At 41.9% G+C, this 19,325-nt stretch overlaps 2 protein-coding genes across 7 annotated transcripts in view; both read left to right on the top strand.

The window, feature by feature from the left end:
* Ints6l (integrator complex subunit 6 like) overlaps nt 1-2,017 on the top strand; it is a 61,799-nt gene extending 59,782 nt beyond the window's left edge. For all 5 annotated transcript variants that reach the window (XM_027433350.2, XM_027433348.2, XM_027433345.2 and 2 more), the window contains 2 exons: nt 218-311; nt 1,014-2,017. In XM_027433350.2, the coding sequence (XP_027289151.1) occupies nt 218-311; nt 1,014-1,122 (203 nt within the window). In that variant the 3' untranslated portion in view covers nt 1,123-2,017. The remainder of the gene's footprint in view (nt 1-217; nt 312-1,013) is intronic.
* A 750-nt stretch (nt 2,018-2,767) lies between these two features.
* On the top strand, nt 2,768-18,031 carry LOC107978969 (integrator complex subunit 6-like). 2 transcript variants are annotated; one of them, XM_035450212.1, is made up of 5 exons: nt 2,768-5,429; nt 13,319-13,493; nt 15,764-16,084; nt 17,310-17,403; nt 17,774-18,031. In XM_035450212.1, the coding sequence occupies exons 2-5, from the start codon at nt 13,322-13,324 to the stop codon at nt 17,838-17,840; spliced, it is 654 nt and encodes a 217-aa protein (XP_035306103.1). In that variant the 5' UTR covers nt 2,768-5,429; nt 13,319-13,321; the 3' UTR covers nt 17,841-18,031. The 2 variants fall into 2 exon arrangements, with proteins under 2 accessions (XP_035306103.1, XP_027289244.1); XM_027433443.2 differs by lacking the exon at nt 2,768-5,429 and having other exon boundaries at nt 12,349-13,493.
* The last annotated feature ends 1,294 nt before the right edge of the window (nt 18,032-19,325 follow it).

Below are 19,325 nucleotides of genomic sequence, written 5' to 3'. Positions count from 1 at the left end.
GGGCAGTTTGGGGTAATCAGTATTCAGCTTACCTCATGTGAGTACTGTTTATAAGAATTTCCTTCATAAATGTATGTAGACATTTTGATTTTAGTGTTTAACATGCCAGATATACTTATGACTTTCTACCATGAAGAATGATTTCTGAGGATGTATAATTTTTGAATTTTATTTCTCTTTCATATTTTTATAACACTGAATTTTGTAATACCACCAGAGTATGAAAGGATTTTCATTTTGCTTGAAGAAGTGCAGGGACCCCTGGAAATGAAAAAGCAGTTTGTTGAGTTCACTATCAAGGAAGCTGCAAGGTGAGTAAAAACAATACTTCTAAATGTTTTCTAATTGTTTTTGGTTCTGTTTTTCTTTTGTTTACTTTAGTTGTAGGATCCAATAAAAGAGAAAGAGTAGATAGGCTCTGCCTTGATATGTGAACTAAAACACTTATCCTCACTCATAGATAAGGGTGATTGCTACAGTGTTGAGATGGATACTGCCAGTGTTAATATTCAGGCATCTGTACTGGCCTGCCCTTGGGGTTTTGACAGGATATGTCTTCAGCTGCAGCCACCAAAAGCACCTCCTGTGCACATTCACTGTGTCCCCTTTTAAAAGGGCCCTGCTCACTTCCCCCCTCTCTCCTTGCTTCTCTGTCTGTCTCTCTGTCCCCCCTCTCCTGCTGTTCCTGTCCGCAGAGGCCAATCTCCTCTCTCCCCTCCTTCCTTTTCCCATTCTCTTTCCCTTAATAAAAAAAAAAAACCTCTCCATGTGAGCTCTGTTGCATCTTTCATGTCACACACTGCTTTTTAAATTACAACAACTAGAGTCCTGATTCATAACTCGTAGCTAGTGTGTGTGTATGTGTCTGTGTGCACGCACGAGCCTTAGATAGGTTCTCCCATTTGCTAAGCTATACCTTCCCATGAGGGTGACTTATACTCGGGTTGCAGGCCAACACTCTACACACTGTCAAGTCTTCTGTGATGGTTAGTAATATTTCTTTTTATTTTCAGGTTTAAAAGAAGAGTCTTAATTCAGTACCTTGAGAAGGTACTAGAAAAAATAGATTCCCACCACCTTCTTAACAATGTGAATCACATCAACAGCAGATCATCATGTTAATATCAAGACAAGCGAGAAAAAAGAACACTGTAGGATGTTGGATGTCTCTCTGTAGACCAGGCTGGCTGCAAACTCAGAGATTTGCCTGCTTCTGCCTCCCAAGTGCTGTAGGATGGAATGGGACCTAATTAAGCCCTCTAGAATGTTTGAGTGAAGGGAATGACCTAACTCAGGCTAAGAAAAGTGTTTGACTACAGATTTTAATGATTATCTGGAAGTAAAATCTGGGCTTTCGCCTTAAGAGTTATAATTGAAAGTATTTTTTCATTTTCTTTTTCTTTTTCCAATTAGGAAAAGTGATGTTAAATCACAAAGCACTGCTGCTCCTACTACAGCTAACAGAGTTCAGTCATTTGAACGTTACCATTCCAGATGTTTTCAGAGTGGGCAGGGGCCACCTGCAAGGAGAGCACTGCTTAATGTCCTTATTGTGTCCCATAGAGCAAGTAAGCATGTAGAATCCAAGTGGTAATCACCACTCACCAATTTCTAGCTGTGCCTTTTAAACCATGCAATATTCAGGATAGTTGGAATCAAAGAGTAAAAAGCTGCTATTTAGGTAACTTATTTCTCTCTGGGAAGGGGCAGGGAGAGTAACCAACCAATCTACCTCCAGTGCTCTTCCATTTTGTCTATAAACATTACAAAGTGCACCTGAGGCTGCACTATCCTCTGACATTTGTTCTTGCATGTGACAACGGAAAGTCTTCAGGTAGACTTGTACATTTTGTGCTTTGGAAGCACTAAAAGGAAAAATAATATGTATATTTTCTTTGATGTTTATATAAAAGTTTATATGGAGCAGTATTGTTGTTTTTATTTGTAAAAATGTAAGTGATCAAAGAGATTTTCACTTTGCATATATGAAATAAAATCATTTTATTGATTTTCAAAAGTTTATTGGCAATACATTTCTAGTTGTATGTCTCTGGTCTTGGTATTCCTTTCAGAAAAAACAATTAGACACTATTGTAGTTGGCATTTTCTTTGGGCCACCAACCTGCTCCCAAATAAAGGCACAGAGACTTGTTATGAATGCTTGGCCTTAGTTTAGGCTTGTCCCACTAGCTCTTTTAACTTCATTTAACCTGTTTTTATTCATGTATGTTTTGCCTCGGGACTTTTCTAACTTTCTTTCATTCTGTATATCCTACTTTCTTGGTTCCTGTGTCTAGCTGGCAGGCTCCTGGAGTCTCCCTAGCATTTTTTTCTTTCTTCCTTCCAGTCTAAATTCCTCAACCTACTTATTCCTGCGTATACCCCTTCCGTCTCTATTGGCCATTAAGATTTAGTAGACCAATCAGGTGCCTTTACATAAACAGATATCCTGCAACATAAGCAAATGTAGCACATCTTTGTATAAACAAATATTCCATTACACACTGTCAAACAAATTCAGATGTTAACAAGACAGCCCATAAGATGGCTTAGCAGCAAGGGCCCCGGCCACCAAGCCTGGTGCTCGGAATTTGATTCCTGGGACCCACATGGTAAGAGGAGGGCGCCAACTCCCAGGAGCTGTCCTCTGACTCTCACATGCACACTGTTGTATAAGCATGTGTGTGTGCATATACATAAATGAATAAATGTTTTTTGAAAATGTTAACAAAATAGTTGAACTTAGAAGCAAACTCACGGGGCTGAATGTTATTAGAAGATTCCTGAGCATTGTGAGGAGGGGTTATTAATATGAATGTCCCTTTTAGGACTGAGCACTCCAGTCTTATTCTTTGGATATTGACCAGCTGAGTATCTCTGTGCTAAGTACTATCTACTGTAATTAGCTTCTCTGATGAGGAGTGAGAGATGCACTGATCTATCAGTATAGCAGGTCATTAGGAGTAATTTCCAAAATATGGCCATGTAAGAGAATAATAGTATTAGGTTCTTCCGTAGAACCTCTGATTTGTCTAGTCACAGATTCTTCGCTAGCTAACCAGTACCAGGTATGGGTTACTTCTCATAGAGTGTCCTTAGATCCAATCAGAAAGTGATTGACTATTCCCATAACATGCCATTATTGCATCAGTGGGCACATCTTGTTGGACCTGTTGTAGTTTGCAGGGTTTGCATCTAAGTGAAATGGAGAATTACTTTTTTCCTCTCACAAGGTACATAGCATCTTCTAGCACCAGGAATGCTAACCAAAAGGGATGAAGCTTCCAAATAAGTACCACCTTGATTTTTCCATGTTCTGTGACTTCCCTTAACAATAGAATCTTATTATCAAGTTCTAGAGGAGGCTAAGAGTATTGACAATAGTCTATAAAGCTTGGATGTCTGTTACCCCATTGAGCAACAACTCAAAAAAAAGGTAGCTGTTGCTTAGTAGTTTCCTTCCAGATTGAAAAATTCCACCATTCGGGAAAACCCTTAAGAGAAGGTAAACAAATAAAAATAGCTTCAGGAAGTCCCTGAAACTGAACGGATTTACTAGCCCCTCCTCGCCAGAGTAAACAAGATTTTTTAGAGTCTCTCAGACAAAACAAGATGCAAAGAAAACCCTGAGGCCAGATCTGCTGCCTGGAAGAAGCAGAGACCAGTTAAGCTTCCTGGAAGAGGTTTAGACCAACCGAAGCGCTTGGAAAGGACACTCTCCAACTTGTTGAGATGCTGCAGACTGTGCATTGTTGCTCCAGGTTCCCAGGTTTGTGAGCTGTCACTGTGCACTGGTGGACTTTGGTGATGCAGCTGTCATCGAGTCAATTCTGCTCCTGTAAGTGACCCCTCACCCACATTCCTGTAAGTAACCCCAAGACAACTAAATGACCCACCAAGTTGGACTTCGGTCATATCCCTACTTTGGTCTTGGTCTGTCTTGGGCTCCTTATCCGGGCTGAGTAGACAGACATGTGTGTAGTATCTCCCCAGGAAAAGCCTTGTTACACAACAGCAAAACATTTCTAGAAGTGAAGTTTTTATTTGCTAGTGTGGGGTATTGGAGTATTGTCTCAGGTTTATAATAACCGAAATGAAAGTGGGATAATGTGAAAAGCCATGAAAACACAGTAGGCGAGCCTCAAGTGGTGCTTCAACCTACACTTGTCCAACCTTTTTCAAGATATGTTCATGGTTTTGAAGATGGCATATTAACTGGATTTAATAGTAAACACTAAGTCTTAGATATCAAAGAGCTAAAGGAAAACTCAGATAAATAGCTGAATAAAAGCAGGAATATTATATTATATATAAATAAAGATAATGAATAAGTAAGCAAAAACACAGAAAGCAAATAGAAACTATGGACCTGAAAGTATAAAAAAATTGATATGGAAAATTCCCTAAAAGTTCAACAACAGATCTTAGCAGACAGAAGAACCTATGGACTTGAAGATAGGTTGATTGAAAGTATCCAATGTGAGGAATATAAAGAAACTAGGATTAAGAAAAGTGAAAAGAATAGAGGATATAGCTGTCAAGAGACCTGGGTTCCAAGCCTTAGCACTAAAACAATCAAAACAAAACAAAAAAAACACTAGCTTGATAGACTCACCTTAGCCTATGGGCCGCAATCAAGCATGGAAATTTGTGTGCTTTAGTTACTTTTCTATTACTGTGACAAACCCTATGAGCAAGGCAACTTATAAAAGAAAGTATTTATTGGGGCTTACAGTTTCAGAGGCTGAGTCCATAACCACTGGGGCAGAGGACAGTAGACCAGTAGCAGTAGCTGGCCAGTTCCTTTCCGGTCTTCTCAGTCAATAATAAATCAGAGCCCTGGCTAGACTAGTACCCTTTCATTTCATTCCATTCCAGACACACGGGGGCGGAGGGGGATGTGGATTTGCTAGTCGCTAGTACTTATACCAGTTTCTATGAAGTTCCAAGTAACCACACTGCACACAACTGCACAATCGTTAGGCCTGCTCCACAACATCAGGATTTCAGTGCCGAGATGCATACACTATTTCCTGGGTGAGTGTTCTCATTTAGCGTGGACCGCAACTCCAAGTTGGGCTTTCTCGGTCTATGGAACAGAGGTCTGTGACATGGGATATTTACGGTGGCTCTTTGAGGATGCCTATGAGGGGTGTTTGTTTAGAGCTGGAGAACAGCTTTCCTGCCAGTAGGCTTGGGTGGGCTTCCCTCTGGTAGGGTCCTACCTCAGATCTCTGAAGGACCTCTGCTCAACCAATAATCACTCTTCGCGTGATACGCTCCTTCTCTGCGCATGTACACAAAATCCCAAGGAGGTTAGAATTCTAAGTGGGAGGAGAGTCGGTGAAGCTCAACGGACCTTGTCTTCAGCGGGCTTCTCAGCCATCGTCCCTGTGATTCCTCTGCTACTTTTGAAGCCACCATCAACTGTAAGTATCGGCTTGGAAGAAGGGTTCTTACTTAATTACACTTTCTCAGCCTCAAGCGAGGATAAGTCCTCCGAAAGGAGACTTGTTTTTTCTGAGTCAGCCATGTTGGGTTCTAAGGGTGGCAGTTTTTTCTTGGGTCCTTAAAGTCATTGATGTTGGACCCAACTGTACTTAGGCGTGGCAGTTTTCCTGGAATCTTGGACTCAGCCAGGCTGGAGACTGATGTAACTACCCAGGGGTGGTGATTTTTCTTGGGTCCTTGAATTTGTAATTTCGGGGGAGATGTCTCAACTACCCATAGGTGGTGATTTTGCTTGGATTCTTGACCTCAGTAATGTGGGAGACTCAGCTTCAGAACTGTGGCTATGCCCTAGGGGGATGGTTTAGGTGAGCACTTTCTGAACGGGTGTGTAAAGAGCCACCAGACTGACCAGCTAAGGCTGTGAGATGGGAGAGTCCATCTGGATCATTTTGTCTTGGTCCAGAGGGAATGTTTCCCTAAGGGTTCAACCCTTCAACTGTTGTTTTGGGCACTTGAATCCAATAATTTTGGAAACTTCCAACTGTACCACCTATTTCCCCCCGTGTGTTAAATTTTTGTCACTTGGGTTTCCGTTTTTGCCACTCAGGTGGTAGAGCATAGATCATTCACTGTGTTGAGACTTGCAGTTCTCATGACTAGGGAGACTGAGAACCATTGTGTTTCTGGCTCCCTGCACAAATTTTGGTGGGATGTTTGTATTTGAAAATTTAGTTTGTGGTTCTACATGTATCCTGAAATCTGTCCATTTGTTGTTGTTGCTGCTGTTGTTGTCGTTATTTTGAGACTAGGGAGACTGACAACCATTGTTTCTGGCTCCCTGCACAAATTTTGGTGGGATGTCTGTATTTGAAAATTTAGTTTGTGGTTCTGCATGTATCCTGAAATCTGCCCATTTGTTGTTGCTGCTGCTGCTGTTGTCGTTATTTTGATACAGGCTCTCATAAACCTCAGGCTGGTCAAAGATTTGCTTTATAGCTGAAGCTAACTATGAACTCCACTCCTGCACCAGCCTCTCAAGTGCTGGAGGTACAGATGTGTACTACCACATCTGGACAGTTCTACTCATTTTTCTAGACATATGTGCATTGACATATGTACACATATCTAAGAAGAGAATTTTAACTTTGTCTACTTTCTGCTTTTTAAGTTGGGTTCTTGTTGGGTAGACCAAACTGGCCTCAAACTGCATCCTCCTGACGTAGCCTCTCCAATGCTCGGATTGTGAGAATGTGCCACCATGCCCAGTAATAACACTGTGGAACTAATGTCTTTTAGTTGAATGGTTTAAAATTCAGTCTTTGTGGCCAGTCGTCTTATTCTTAAAAAAAAAAAAAAAAAACTTAGTTAAGATTGCCTGTTGGCACAAGATTATAATCCTAGCTACCCGAGAGGTTGGCCAGGAGGAGTATTGCAACCTGAAGGCCTGTCTGGACTACCTAGCAATTTCATGCCAGCCTGGGCAATTTAGTGAGACTTGTCTCAATAAATCAATAAATAAATAATAAATGGACAGACCAAAGATGTGTCTCAAGGTACAAGGCTTGCCTAACATTTTTGAGGTCTTGGTTTAGGTCCCTAGTACCTACAAAAAAACGAGCAAAAGCAATCTTTGCCTGCCCAAATATCCACAAATGTAATACCCTAAGTATACTTACGTGTCTCCCACGAAGTAGGAGTCAAAAGATAATTTTTCTTTGTCTTTATGATGTGAACTTATTTTTCCTTAATATTTTAATTGATGTTTTCATACAATGTATTTTTACTGTATTTTCCTATCGCCCAACTCCATTCAGATTCTTTCTCCCCCCTCAAAAAAGAAAAAAATAAGATAAAAAAGCCAGAACAACAAAAATGAAAACAAAAAGCCCCCTCCCCAACTATGGAGTTCATTTTTTGTTGGCCAGCTATTTCTGGGCATGCGGCCTATCCTAAAGTGTGGTTGATATAACCAGGGGCACTCCATTGAGGAAAACTGATTGTCCCTTTGCTAGAGAGTATCAGTTGCAAATAGCTTCTTGATTAGCCTTTGATCCCACGTCCACTTCCCCCTGTCAGTGCTGGGACCCAGTCTGACTTGAACATGTGCAGATCCTGTGTGTGCTGCCACAGGCTCTGTGTGTTCATATGTGTACCAATCCTGTTGCGTCTGGAAGACAGTTTCCTTGGAGTCCTGTGTAACCTCTGGCTCTTACAGTCTTTCTGCGTCTTCTTCCACATAGATGCCGAAGCCTTGGGAGGCAGAGGGTTTGGTGGAGACATCCCACTTAAGACTGAGTCTGCAAAGTCTCACTCTCTGCATGTTGTTCCGTCGTGGGTCTCTGTGTTACTTCCCATCTGCTGAAAGAAGCTTCTCCGACTTCAAAGTTTTTGAAAGGCATGCTACAATCCGAATAACCACAGCGGTTAGGCATAGCGAGGAAACAGAGGGGAAGGGAGGCTGTCAAAGAAGGGGAAGTAATAGATAGTGTGATGGAGGGCTAAAAGGAACTCCTAGTCAGCTAAGGGAAAATAGCAATAAAATGACTTCCATTGACATTTTGTTGCACCCGTAGATCAATGCCTTACTTGGCCCCCATCAGAGAAGCTTCTTGATAATGAACTTAGTAATGAAGCCTGTTTTCCAGGATGCTTTGCTGGCATAGGTGCTAAAAATCTAGTTAATTTCTTTCCATACTTGTTTCCAGATCCTATACCCTCTCCCACTGCCGTGTTTGTCTATCTTTATTCCAATATCATATGGTCTCACTTAGCTGAGTTTTTAAATGTATGTAGGTTATATGTGGGAGTATGTGCATGTGTATACACATGCGTGTGGATGCCAGGGAAGCCCTGAGGCCTCAAGGGCCATTGTCCACCCCCTTTGAGATAGAATCTCTCATTGGCCTGGAACTTACCAATTAGACTAGTCTGGTTGGCTAACAAGTCCCAAATATCTGTTCTGAGTGTCTCTTCCTCGCTGTTGCTGCTGGGATTGCAGGTGAACATCACTGCACACAGCGTCTTCGTGTGGGTGCTGAGAGTCAAATCTAAGACACTGGACTGACAGCTATCTCCCAAGCCCTGCAAACTTTTTACACTCCTATCTAGGACTGTTTCTTCTAACTTTGTTGTTTTACTTAAAGACTGGATAGTCTAAGCAATTTCACATCCATACTCATTACCAGCTTGCCATTTTTCAAAATCAATTAGCACAGTGGGATTTTGAATGACATTGTTATTACCTTTCTAGAAGGAATTAATGTTAATGAGTTTTAAAAGCATGACTTCTACTTCATATAAAGACTATTCTTTTCAATTTACTATAATCTCCGATCTCTCTAAATAATGGTTTATGCTTTCTATATAATGCATTAGAATATCTGCCAGTATATTCATAGGTATTCAAGGTTTGGGGCATGCTTTTGTTGATACTTTGAAGTTTATTTACTACTTGTTTGTGCTTCCACTACAGAAATATAGGTGGCTTCTGCTTCTTGTCCCTAGGTCTAGAAACTTGGCTATAGTCACTTAGTAACTGCAATGGTTTTACATCATTTTAAATGGTCTCTCCAAATAGAAATGTCACCTGTGGGTAATGACACTTGTACTTACTCTTTTCCAGCCTTCATGTTTTCAAATTGCTCTGGATCTGCCACATTATGAGAACATTTAACATATTGTTGGATAGAGAGAATGCATCTGTGCATTGTTTGCAATTTGGGGGAAAATGCTTGGTATTTTAAAATGGAATTTGATGTTGTCATCGATTAGTTTTTTGCTTGTTTTGTAGACGCACTTCATTATTAGTTACTTGTGACATTGGCTTGTGCTATAATAGTAGGTGTCATCAAGATTGCATCCCTCATGCATTATTGCACTTTCCTGTGATTCGCCACACTGTTTCCTTCCCTCTGTTCTCCTTATTCCTGCCTCTGCTCCTGCACTTCCTCCACCCAACAGGACCTGCTGCTGTCTCCTGTTGTGTATACATAGTGCTAACTGTAGACTGTCATATGAAACAGAAAAACAGGGTATTTGGTCTTCTGTAGAAACACTTCTTAACAGGTTACAACAGTTGTTTTGTATTCTGAGTTACTTTCAAGTCATGAAGAGGATTTGAACTTTAAGGCGTCTTTAGAATGACTTGCTATTTTCCTGACACTTTCTTGCACTTAAAGTAGTTTGGGGTTAAAGCAGCCTTGCCTTTCTTCATTGAACTGTACAGTGACATGCTGCGTGGTTTGCACCCACCTTTGGTTTTTGTTTGATAATCATTTATTTAAGATGTTTATCTTTATTATCAGGAGAGATTTATACCTCACAGTTTTGTTTCTTCTAATGTATATTATGTAGATTGTCATCAGCTTTCTATTGGCGTCACAAAATGTTTTAGGAATGGGCTCATTTTTTTTTCTGTTTGTGACAGGCTTTGCCTAAAATATTTTACTCCCCTTAGAATGCTTAGAGGACTCCTTAACAAAAGCCTTGCGGATATAAAAGTTTACAATTTTGCTTTAAGAAATTTTACAAAATAAAAGACTTTTGGTTTTGTATCCCAGAAGGGCAGTTTTTGTTTCTTTTTGTTGTTTTTTTTTGGGGGGGGTGGCGGGACAGGGTTTCTCTGTGTAGCCCTGGCTGTCCTGCAACTCACCCTGTAGACCAGGCTGGCCTTGAACTCTCATAGATCTGCCTGCCTCTGCCACCTGAGTGCTGGGATTAAAGGTGTGCGCCACTCTCCCCCTCCCCCCCGCCCCCGTGCGCACGCTCCAAGGGGCAGTTTTTATGAGATGGTTTTTCTACAATGTATCTTTTTATCTCACTCCAAAACAAAAAGTGAAGTATTTGATATTTAACCTCTCCCCCCCCACACACACACACACTTCTCGTTTCCTGGTTATGCAGTCTTTTGTCTTACTACACTTTGCTTCTGAGCCATGGTCTCGTCTGTAGAGGAGGCTGACCTTGAATTTGCAGCAGCCATCCTGCTGTCTGGGTCCCATGTGCTGCTCTAACAAGCATGAACCCTGGGCCCAGCTTGCGTGCTCCCTCTTCACTGTGCTGTTTCCTTTGCTTTGCCTTTTAATTTCCCACCACTACTATCTGATAAAACATAAGACTGTACCTATTCAGACTCACTCAATGACAGAAAATGTGATCTCTTTATAGTACATTCCATGGGTTGCTGAAAATAATATGCATTTCCTAGCTATTGTGTAGATATAAGACCGGTTTGAGCCATGGTACAGTTACACACTAAAGTTTCTCCATTGGTTTTCTTGTCTGGAGGATCTATGGATTGATGAGAATTTGCTTTTGTAAACAATCATTTTTTTTTGTAAACAATCACTTTTATTGTATCCTGGACCTACCTGTTCATGTCCAGAAGTTTTGGGTCTATGAAACCAGGTGACCCAACATTTGCTGTGTGTATTTATAGTTGTTACATCTTTTTGATGGATTGTTCTTTTTATTAAGATGCAGTGACCTTCTTTATCTTTTTATAACTTTTTTTTTTTTTTTGGTTTTTCTAGACAGGGTTTCTCCGTGTAGCTTTGGAGCCTATCCTGGCACTCGCTCTGGATACCAGGCTGGCCTCGAACTCCCGAGTGCTGGGATTAAAGTCGTGCGCCACCAACGCCCGGCTCTTTTTATAACTTTTATAACATTTTTTAAAGATAATGAGTATAGCCGCCCTTGCTTTTGCATAGATTCTGTTTGCCTGAGAATGCAATAATCCACACTTTCACTGTTTTTGTTTATCTTTGACAGTGAAGTTCTTTGAGACAGGAAACATATGAGTCTTATTTTTAATCCCTTCATCCAGTCTGCATATTATAGGTAGAGAGTTAAGACCATTGATATTTATAAGGTATGTATTAATTTCTCCTATATTCATCCTAAAACTTTCTGGGTTTACTGAGGTAAAAATAAAAATATTTGCCCCTTTCCGAATTCCCATTTACCTTTCTTCTGTTTTTTCCCAAGCTTTCATGCTGCTGCAAATCTTACCTTCTGTGTGTAATATTCTATTAACTATCTCCATTGGTGATAGCTTAGTGATGATGAATCTTTTTAGTTCATCTTTATTACGGAAGGACTTTATTTCTCTTCTGATTTTAAGGATAAAAATGAGGGTGTAGTAAATTTGGTTGGTGGATTCTCTCTCTCTCTCTCTCTCTCTCTCTCTCTCTCTCTCTCTCTCTCTCTCTCTCTCCCCTTGGCTGTCCTGGAATTCACTTTGTAGACCAGGCTGGCCACCAGCTCACTCTGCTTTGCCACCTGAGTAATGGGGTTAAAGGCACGAAGCACAGTGCCTATATATATTAAATATAGTCCAGAGAGATCTGTCAGTAGGCAGCAATGCTTGTCTCCCAGCCTGATGACCTGAGTTCGATTCCTGAGACCCTCATGGTGGAACCTCATGGAGAGAACCAACAAGGCTTTAAGTTTATCAATACTTGATCTCCTGGCCCTAGAGTTTCTTTACAGAAGTCTTCTGGTTCAAGGGTTTGTCTTTGTACCTAACTTGGAGTTTTGGTCATTCAGGTTTCAGTATTTTTTTCTTTGTTCAGCTTTGTCCTCATAGAACCATGAGATGACATGGAGAGGTGGTTTTCTGGGCATGTCTAATTGGGGTTGCAACTTCTTCCTGTACTTACATGACCACATCTTTCCTAAGATTTGGGAAATTTTCTGCTGAACTTTCATGGAATAGAGTTTATGTGTTTAGAGTACAACTTGCTTCCTTTTTTTTAAAGCCCAAAGTTCACAGGATTGTTCTCTTTTTAAAAATATTTATTTTATGTATGTGAATGTTTTGCCTGAATGTATATATGTGCATCAGGTATGTGCCTGCACAGAGGTCAGAAGAGAGCATTGGATTCCCCCTGGAGCTGGAGTTATGGATGGCTGTGGGCCACCATGTATGTGCATGCTGGCAATCAAACCATGGTCCTCTGAAAGAGCAAGTGCTTTTCATAGCTGAACCATTTCTCCAGCCAGGAATGGTGTCTTGAGCATGTCCCAGTGTTCCCTAAATTCAGTGGGCATAACTGCTCTGTTTTTAATTTGGTTTTTGCAATGTGAGTGCGGTAATTTCTCACTCTTGTATTTAATTCCTGGAATTCTTTGTTATGCTTTGTCTAGATGCTCTTTGTTAAATGTTTTGTTTGATTTATTAACTGCTGCATTTACAAGGTATTTGTTTGCTTCCCCAGCCCTACTCCCAGAGGGATCTCTAGCTCATTGCAAAGTTTTCACCCATTTCATGAATTCACTTCTTTCCTTCATTCTTCCATTTCTTGTGACCCCTTTGAGCTCAGAGATCATCTGACACACCGAACTTCTGGATTTTTCTACACCAAAAACTTTTAGATATTTTTACTTTGTTTACCATGGAGTCATAAGCTTTTGGAAGGACCACATAGCCTTGTTTTTTCACATTTTGGAGTTGATGTGTTTTCCTGACTTTTTGCCTTGTGGAATCACACAGATGGAACTTCTCAACCCAACGCAATCTTACCCCAGAATCTTTGCTTTATTTTATTTTATTTTGTATGTATTTGGGTATTTTGCTTGCATATATGTTTGTCCTCCATTTGTGTGTCTGTTGCTGGCAGAAGCCAGATGAGGGCATCAGATCCTCTGGAACTGGAGGTACAGACAGTTAGTTATGAGCCACCATATGGATGGCTGGGACTGAAACTCAAGTCTCTGAAAGAGCAGCTAGTGTTCTTAACCACGTAACCATCTCTCCAGCCCAGATGCTTTGCTCTTTTTTTTTCTCTTTTGTATTTCCTTTCTGCAGTGCTGTGTGGTTGGATTTTGTCGTTGATGAAATTAAGTTGTTGATATTTTTTACACAAAGATAATGGCTGAAGAAGGCGAAGAGTTTTCTGTGTGCTCAGAAAATGAAAAGAATCCTGCTGGAGATGCTGTGGGTCCTCCATTACCCAAAGTGAGGCGGATTGTGACCAGTGTGCCCGTGGAGATAAAAGAGGGAGAGCCCCATCTTACGGCCTCAGTCATTGAAAAGGAAGAAGGTAATTGGGTCCCCCGTGGCTAGAACAGGTAGATACTGTTGAGTGTGCAGGTGGAAGGGAACATAGGTGAAAATGATGCTGTGTCCTTCATGATGCAGATTTTGTAAAGCAGATTCCTGCACGTGGAGGAGATAAGCTCTAACAGAGGGTGGAGGTGCTGTATCCCCTGGCCCGTGCTCAGCAGCACCCGGTTGCATGTCTTCTTTCCTGTCCTCATCTTTCCTTTGTGCTGTACTTTGTATGGTCTCCTGTCACGGTATCCTTCACAGCAGAAACTGTTGTGGACAGCATCAGTGGTCTGAGATGGCATTACCATCCATGCTGAGTATATTTGGATGGAGCTGCTCACTTCTTCATTTATTGCCATTTACCAGGGTTTCCATGATCTACTTTGTGTTTCTGCTCCTTATTGGTGACTCTTTGCCACAGTTTTCCTCCCTTTTCTGTTACTCACTTGCTTAACCATGCAATACTGTCTGAAGCAGACCACCACAAAGGACCAATTTGTCTTCTCTGCTCTTTGTCTTTCCCAATGTTCACTACTTCCTTTCAATTTTCTATTTATGTGTGCGTCCCATGTTTGTGGCAGTGAATGTGGAGACCAGAAGAGGAAACTGGATCCCCTGGAACTGGAATAACAGGCAGTTGTGAGCTTCCCAACATGGATACCAGGAACTGAACTCAGTTCCTTTGGAAGAGTGCAAGCACTCAAATTTTGAGCCATCTCTCCATCCCTAACGATTACTTTTTTGTTTTTGTTGGGACAGGGTCTCACTTTGTCTTACTGTGCCTGACCTGGAACTTGCTATGTAGATCAGGGTAGTCTTAAACTCACAGACATCCACTTACGTCTGCCTCCTGAGTGCTGGGATGAAAGGAGTGTGTGTGCCACCAAGGCCAACTTTGTTGCCCACTTCTTAGTCATCATCTCTACTTCTGCAGCTTGGATGAAGATAATGACAGGGAAATGAGACCATACCACACCCATGCTGAAAACCCATCCTCTGTGTTCCTTAGCCCCAAGAATACAACCAGACTCCTGATTTTGATCTCCAAGAGTCTGCATAACTCATCCCACCATTGCTTCCTTCTCTTAGGTCACAGTGGTCTCCTTGTCACACTTTCTGTGGCCCCAGGTTTATGTCCCCAAATCCCTGCCTCTATGTCTGCACAAGTCACCTCTGTTTCCTCCTTAGGCTTTGCTTGGTGGACCCTTCTTAAAGGCCCTGCCACCACTCAGTGCTCCTGTGGGCTCCGTCTCTTCTCCCTTAGACATCCATGCTCACTTCGTCAACACAAAAACAGTTGTGAATTTGTGCTAACTGAGTGTAGTTCCTCTCTGATGTCCTCCTGGCACTCTGAGTTCTGTTAGGGCATAGGAAGATCTTGTTCGTCTACTTCACTGCTCATATTACCACATCCTGACTGGTGCCTGGCACAGCAGGAGTTGAGTAAATGACATAGGTGCATCAAGCTAGGAGGGGAAAGAATTCAGATAAAGAGAAAGAGGAGTGAAATCATTCATAGATTGGGATTTTGGGTGAATGAGTAGTAATACCTCTTTTGTTGTTTTTGTTTGTTTTTTAAACTGTTTTTTCTTTTTTCGGCTTTTCAAGACAGGGTTTCTCTGTGTGACTATCCTGGCTGTCCTGGGACTCACTTTGTAGTCCAGGGTGGCCTTGAACTCACAAAGATCTGCCTCCTTCTGTTCCCTGAGTGCTGGAATTAAAGGCATTGACACCACCTCCCAGCAATATCTGTTTTAAGATTTATATTTTTGTTATTTTAGGGGTGTGTGTGTGTGTGTGTGTGTGTGTGTGTGTGTGTGTGTGTGTGTGTGTGTGTGATCTTGGAAGCCAGACTCGTATCCTTTGGAGCTGGAGTTACAGGTGTCTGTGAGCTGCTCATTGTGGATGCTGGAACTAAACTTGTGGTCTCTGCAAAAGCAATAAGCACTCTTAACTGCTGAGCTGTCTCTCTAGCCCCTAGAAATACATTCTATGTTCATATTACGTGATATTTTCATCCTCTAAAATACATCAAGGTGAAACCACACACACCAGGGACCTGTACATGTTTATTTCTTCATTGTCCTGTCCAACTAGTTTGTGTGTGTTCATGAATCCAGAAGGTACACTGTGTCCTGGGGTCAGTTTGTCATGGCTGAGATTTCTCTCTGGTATACTCTCTTCCTTTGCAATCATTTTAGACCCCAAGAAGCACAGGGAACTCGCCCACTCCGCAGCTCAGCTTTTCTCTTTGCTTTCCAGGTGCTACCGTCGGCCCAAAGGCCCAGGAGGGGATGGTGGAAGGTGGTCCCACCACAACCAAAGGCTCCCCAAAATGGGTTCCAGCAAAGAATGCTCCTTTTGACAAATCTGCTTGTTTTAGCAGTGCAGGGCTAATTCCTGAAGGTGGTGATGCCACATTTACAGGAGGAATAGTTAGCAGAGAGAACCTTCTAGGTGCTCAGAGTTTTGCAGCACTGACCGAGGGCAAAGGTGTGTCCAGTGAGTACCTAGTAAGCCGTGAGAAAATTAATGCTGATATAAAACGTGAGCTAATGAAGGAAATTCGACGTTATGGACGAAGTAAGTACTGGGACAATGACTACTAACAGATGCAAAGTATCTCTAATCTTCCTGTTAAAATTCTTTTCTCTCTGCTCTGTATCTCTCTCTGTCTCTGTCTCTCAAATGATAAGCAGAAACCCCCAAACAAAAATCAAAGTAAAACAATAAGGCAGGAAATACCAAAACAAAAGGCAAATGTACACACACACACACACACACACACACACACACACACGCCACCACCACCACACCAAAACCAAACAAATAAACAAAATACATAGTCTGTTTTGTGTTTGCCAACTACTCCTGGACATGGGCCCTTCCCTGGTGTGTGATTGATATACCCTGTGACACTCGATTGGAGAGAACAGATTTTCTTGCTAGAATGAATTAATTACAAATAGCTTCTTTGGTTTTTTTGTTTTGTTTTGTTTTTCGAGACAGGGTTTCTCTGTGTAGCTTTGGAGGCTGTCCTGGCACTTGCTCTGGAGACCAGGCTGGCCTCGAACTCACAGAGATCCGCCTGCCTCTGCCTCCTGAGTGCTGGGATTAAGGGCGTGTGCCACCAACGCCCAGCTACAAATACCTTCCTTGTTAAGGGTGGAACTTTGTGACTTCTTACCCCTCTCCAGATAGGGATGTTGTGTGGTTTGAACCTGTGTGGGTCTCATGCATGAGTTCAGATTTACACCAGTTCTGTTGTTTCTGGAAGACACTGTTAGCTTGGAGTCATCCACAACCTCTGGCTCTCAATCTTTTTTTCCTCCTCTTCTGCATAGAGCATTGAGCCTTGAAGGGAGGGTTTTGATGAATATTTCACATTTAGGACTGAGAGCTTTAAAATCTCACACTCTCTGCACATTGTCCATTTGTGGGTCTCTGCATTAATTCCCATCTAATGCAGGAGGGTGCTTCCCTGAAGCTTCTCCAGTTGTATGATTAGAATAACCTGAAACTGCCTCAGGGGAGAGAGCCTTTGCCACAACTGAGGTTTTCTATATAATTGACTACAGTCACTCTTCACTGAAACATCTCAGGAGACTCCATCTTTTATTTGTAATGTTGCTTGGTCGTTGCTCATGAGGATTGTGTCCATCTCTGTGCAGAGGCATTTAGAACACATACACACCGTTTAGCATTCTTGACCATAAAGCATATTACTGAGGTACACACAGATCCCCAGAGATCCAGTCCCGTTTCTTCATTTCTGAGAAATACTCAAGTATGCTTACATTCTCTCCAGAATATGAAAGGATTTTCAAGCTGCTTGAAGAAGTACAGGGACCTCTGGAAGTCCGGAAGCAGTTTTTTGAGTTTACCATCAAGGAAGCGGGAAGGTGGGTGACAGGGGGACCATACATCTTCACACAGTGGTTGGGTGAGGGGTGGAGAACAGCACCTGCTTGGAGTTTCTCAGTCCCTGGCCCCAACTTTATAGTTAAGGCTGGTTGTGTAGACATTTAGGTTGATGTCACTCGCGTTGGACACATCCTTCCGGGCCTACTCAACCCTCCTTTGTCAGGGTAGTCTTGAGCTGGGCACTGATCCTCAGTAGACACCCTTCATATTGTCTAGAGCGCCTGGTACCTGGAATGTACTGACTATTCCCACAGAGGTTGAGCCCCTGCTTTGGGTCGCACAGCACTTCCTACTGCACAGGTTCTTTGGGTATCATTTTTTTTACATGATGTTTATGTTTATTTTCAGATTTAAAAGACGCCACTTAATTCAATGCCTTGAAAAGAAACGTGAAGAAATGTTGTCACCCATGTGATTCTGTTATTTCTGTGGTCAGCATGATACAACAAATAGTAACAAATAGTTGAATGTGTTCCAGAATGTAGTAGGAGGATGCTGAAGTCTTCTAGCATGTGTTAGCTTAGTTAACTTTGTTTAAGAAAACTATTCTAAACTTATGCTTAGTAAATAAATGGGCTTTTGTCCCTTGTGTTTTGTTTGCAATAACTTCTTGCTGGTTTGTTGATTTTTTTTCTCCCGCCTCTGCTGGTTGATGTTATTGTCTCATCAGGTAAATATCATGACAAGTCTGTATTTTGCAGCAGGCCACAAGTGTAATCTCTGGTATTTAGAATTGTCTTGTTTCCCAACCATTTCCTAGTCCCATTGCCCAGAGATGTCCCCCTCAATAGGTCATGGTGCTTGGCTTTATGGGCCGTCTCCATGCCTCTTTACTGAACATCAGGGCCAGTGAATATCGCGTGTGAATCTGACTGCTGTAAATGTCCATCATCTCTACTCACAAAGCACAAGAGTGCTAAGAAGGACTCCACACCTTCCACACCGTCCTCCTCAGCTCCACACCTTCCACACCGTCCTCCTCAGCTCCACACCTTCCACACCGTCCTCCTCGGCTCCTTGTGTAGAAACATCCAGTTTCATTTGAAAACAATAAATGTTTTCGTCACTCTATGGTTTACAGTAACACATTTGTGCCTATGATAGATTAGGTCCTCCAAAATCTTCAGATGACATTTACAAGTACCACTTCAGTGAAGATGCTCCTCCTCCTCCTCGTCCTCTTCCTTGTTCTCTTTGTCCTCTTCTTTTTCAGGTAGCGTCACACTTTGTAGCCTAAGCTGGCCTTGAAATGTTAAAATGTTAACATCACTCAGGCTGGTCTCAAATGAATAATTCGCCTGTCTCAGTCCTCCAAAGTGCTGGAATTACAGTCATACCCTACCACACATGAATCCAGTGAAGTTTTTTTTTTAATTTCCTTGGTGAAAATATTGAAGTAATGGCCTATCATTCTGCAAAGCCAAAATTAAGTAAAATTTACAACTGATACATATTGAAGCCAGGTATGATGTCACATGCTTGTAATCTTAGAACTTGGAAGAATGAGGCAGGAGGATTGTCTGGAGTTTGAGACCATTCTGTATATAAAGTAGCAGGCCATCCTGGGCTCCATAGTGAGAACCTGTCTCAGAAAAACAAGTAAAAGAATAAATACTGAGAGAAACCCCACACTGTTTTCTGAGGACATGAACTAGGTTATTGAAGAAATCACTATATATACTGGATGCTAGGAGGGAACTTTCACCTTCTGGGTTCTTTCAACCCGACCTCCAAAGGCAGAACTATAAGTGACATGAGAAGATAACCAACTCCATGGTTACACTGAGCTGGCCAGGTGAGGCTTATGGCAGGAAGACCAGTGACAGGTGGCAGCATGTGTTGATTGCTGTGCTTCCTTTCTGTGAGCTCCATGTCTAGAAGTGGTGCAATGTGGAAGATC

The sequence above is a fragment of the Cricetulus griseus genome, chromosome X (genome assembly GCF_003668045.3).
Source record: "Cricetulus griseus strain 17A/GY chromosome X, alternate assembly CriGri-PICRH-1.0, whole genome shotgun sequence".
Taxonomy (NCBI): domain Eukaryota; kingdom Metazoa; phylum Chordata; class Mammalia; order Rodentia; family Cricetidae; genus Cricetulus; species Cricetulus griseus.
Note: the sequence above shows the minus strand (reverse complement) of the source record. Positions and strands in the feature narration are given on the sequence as shown.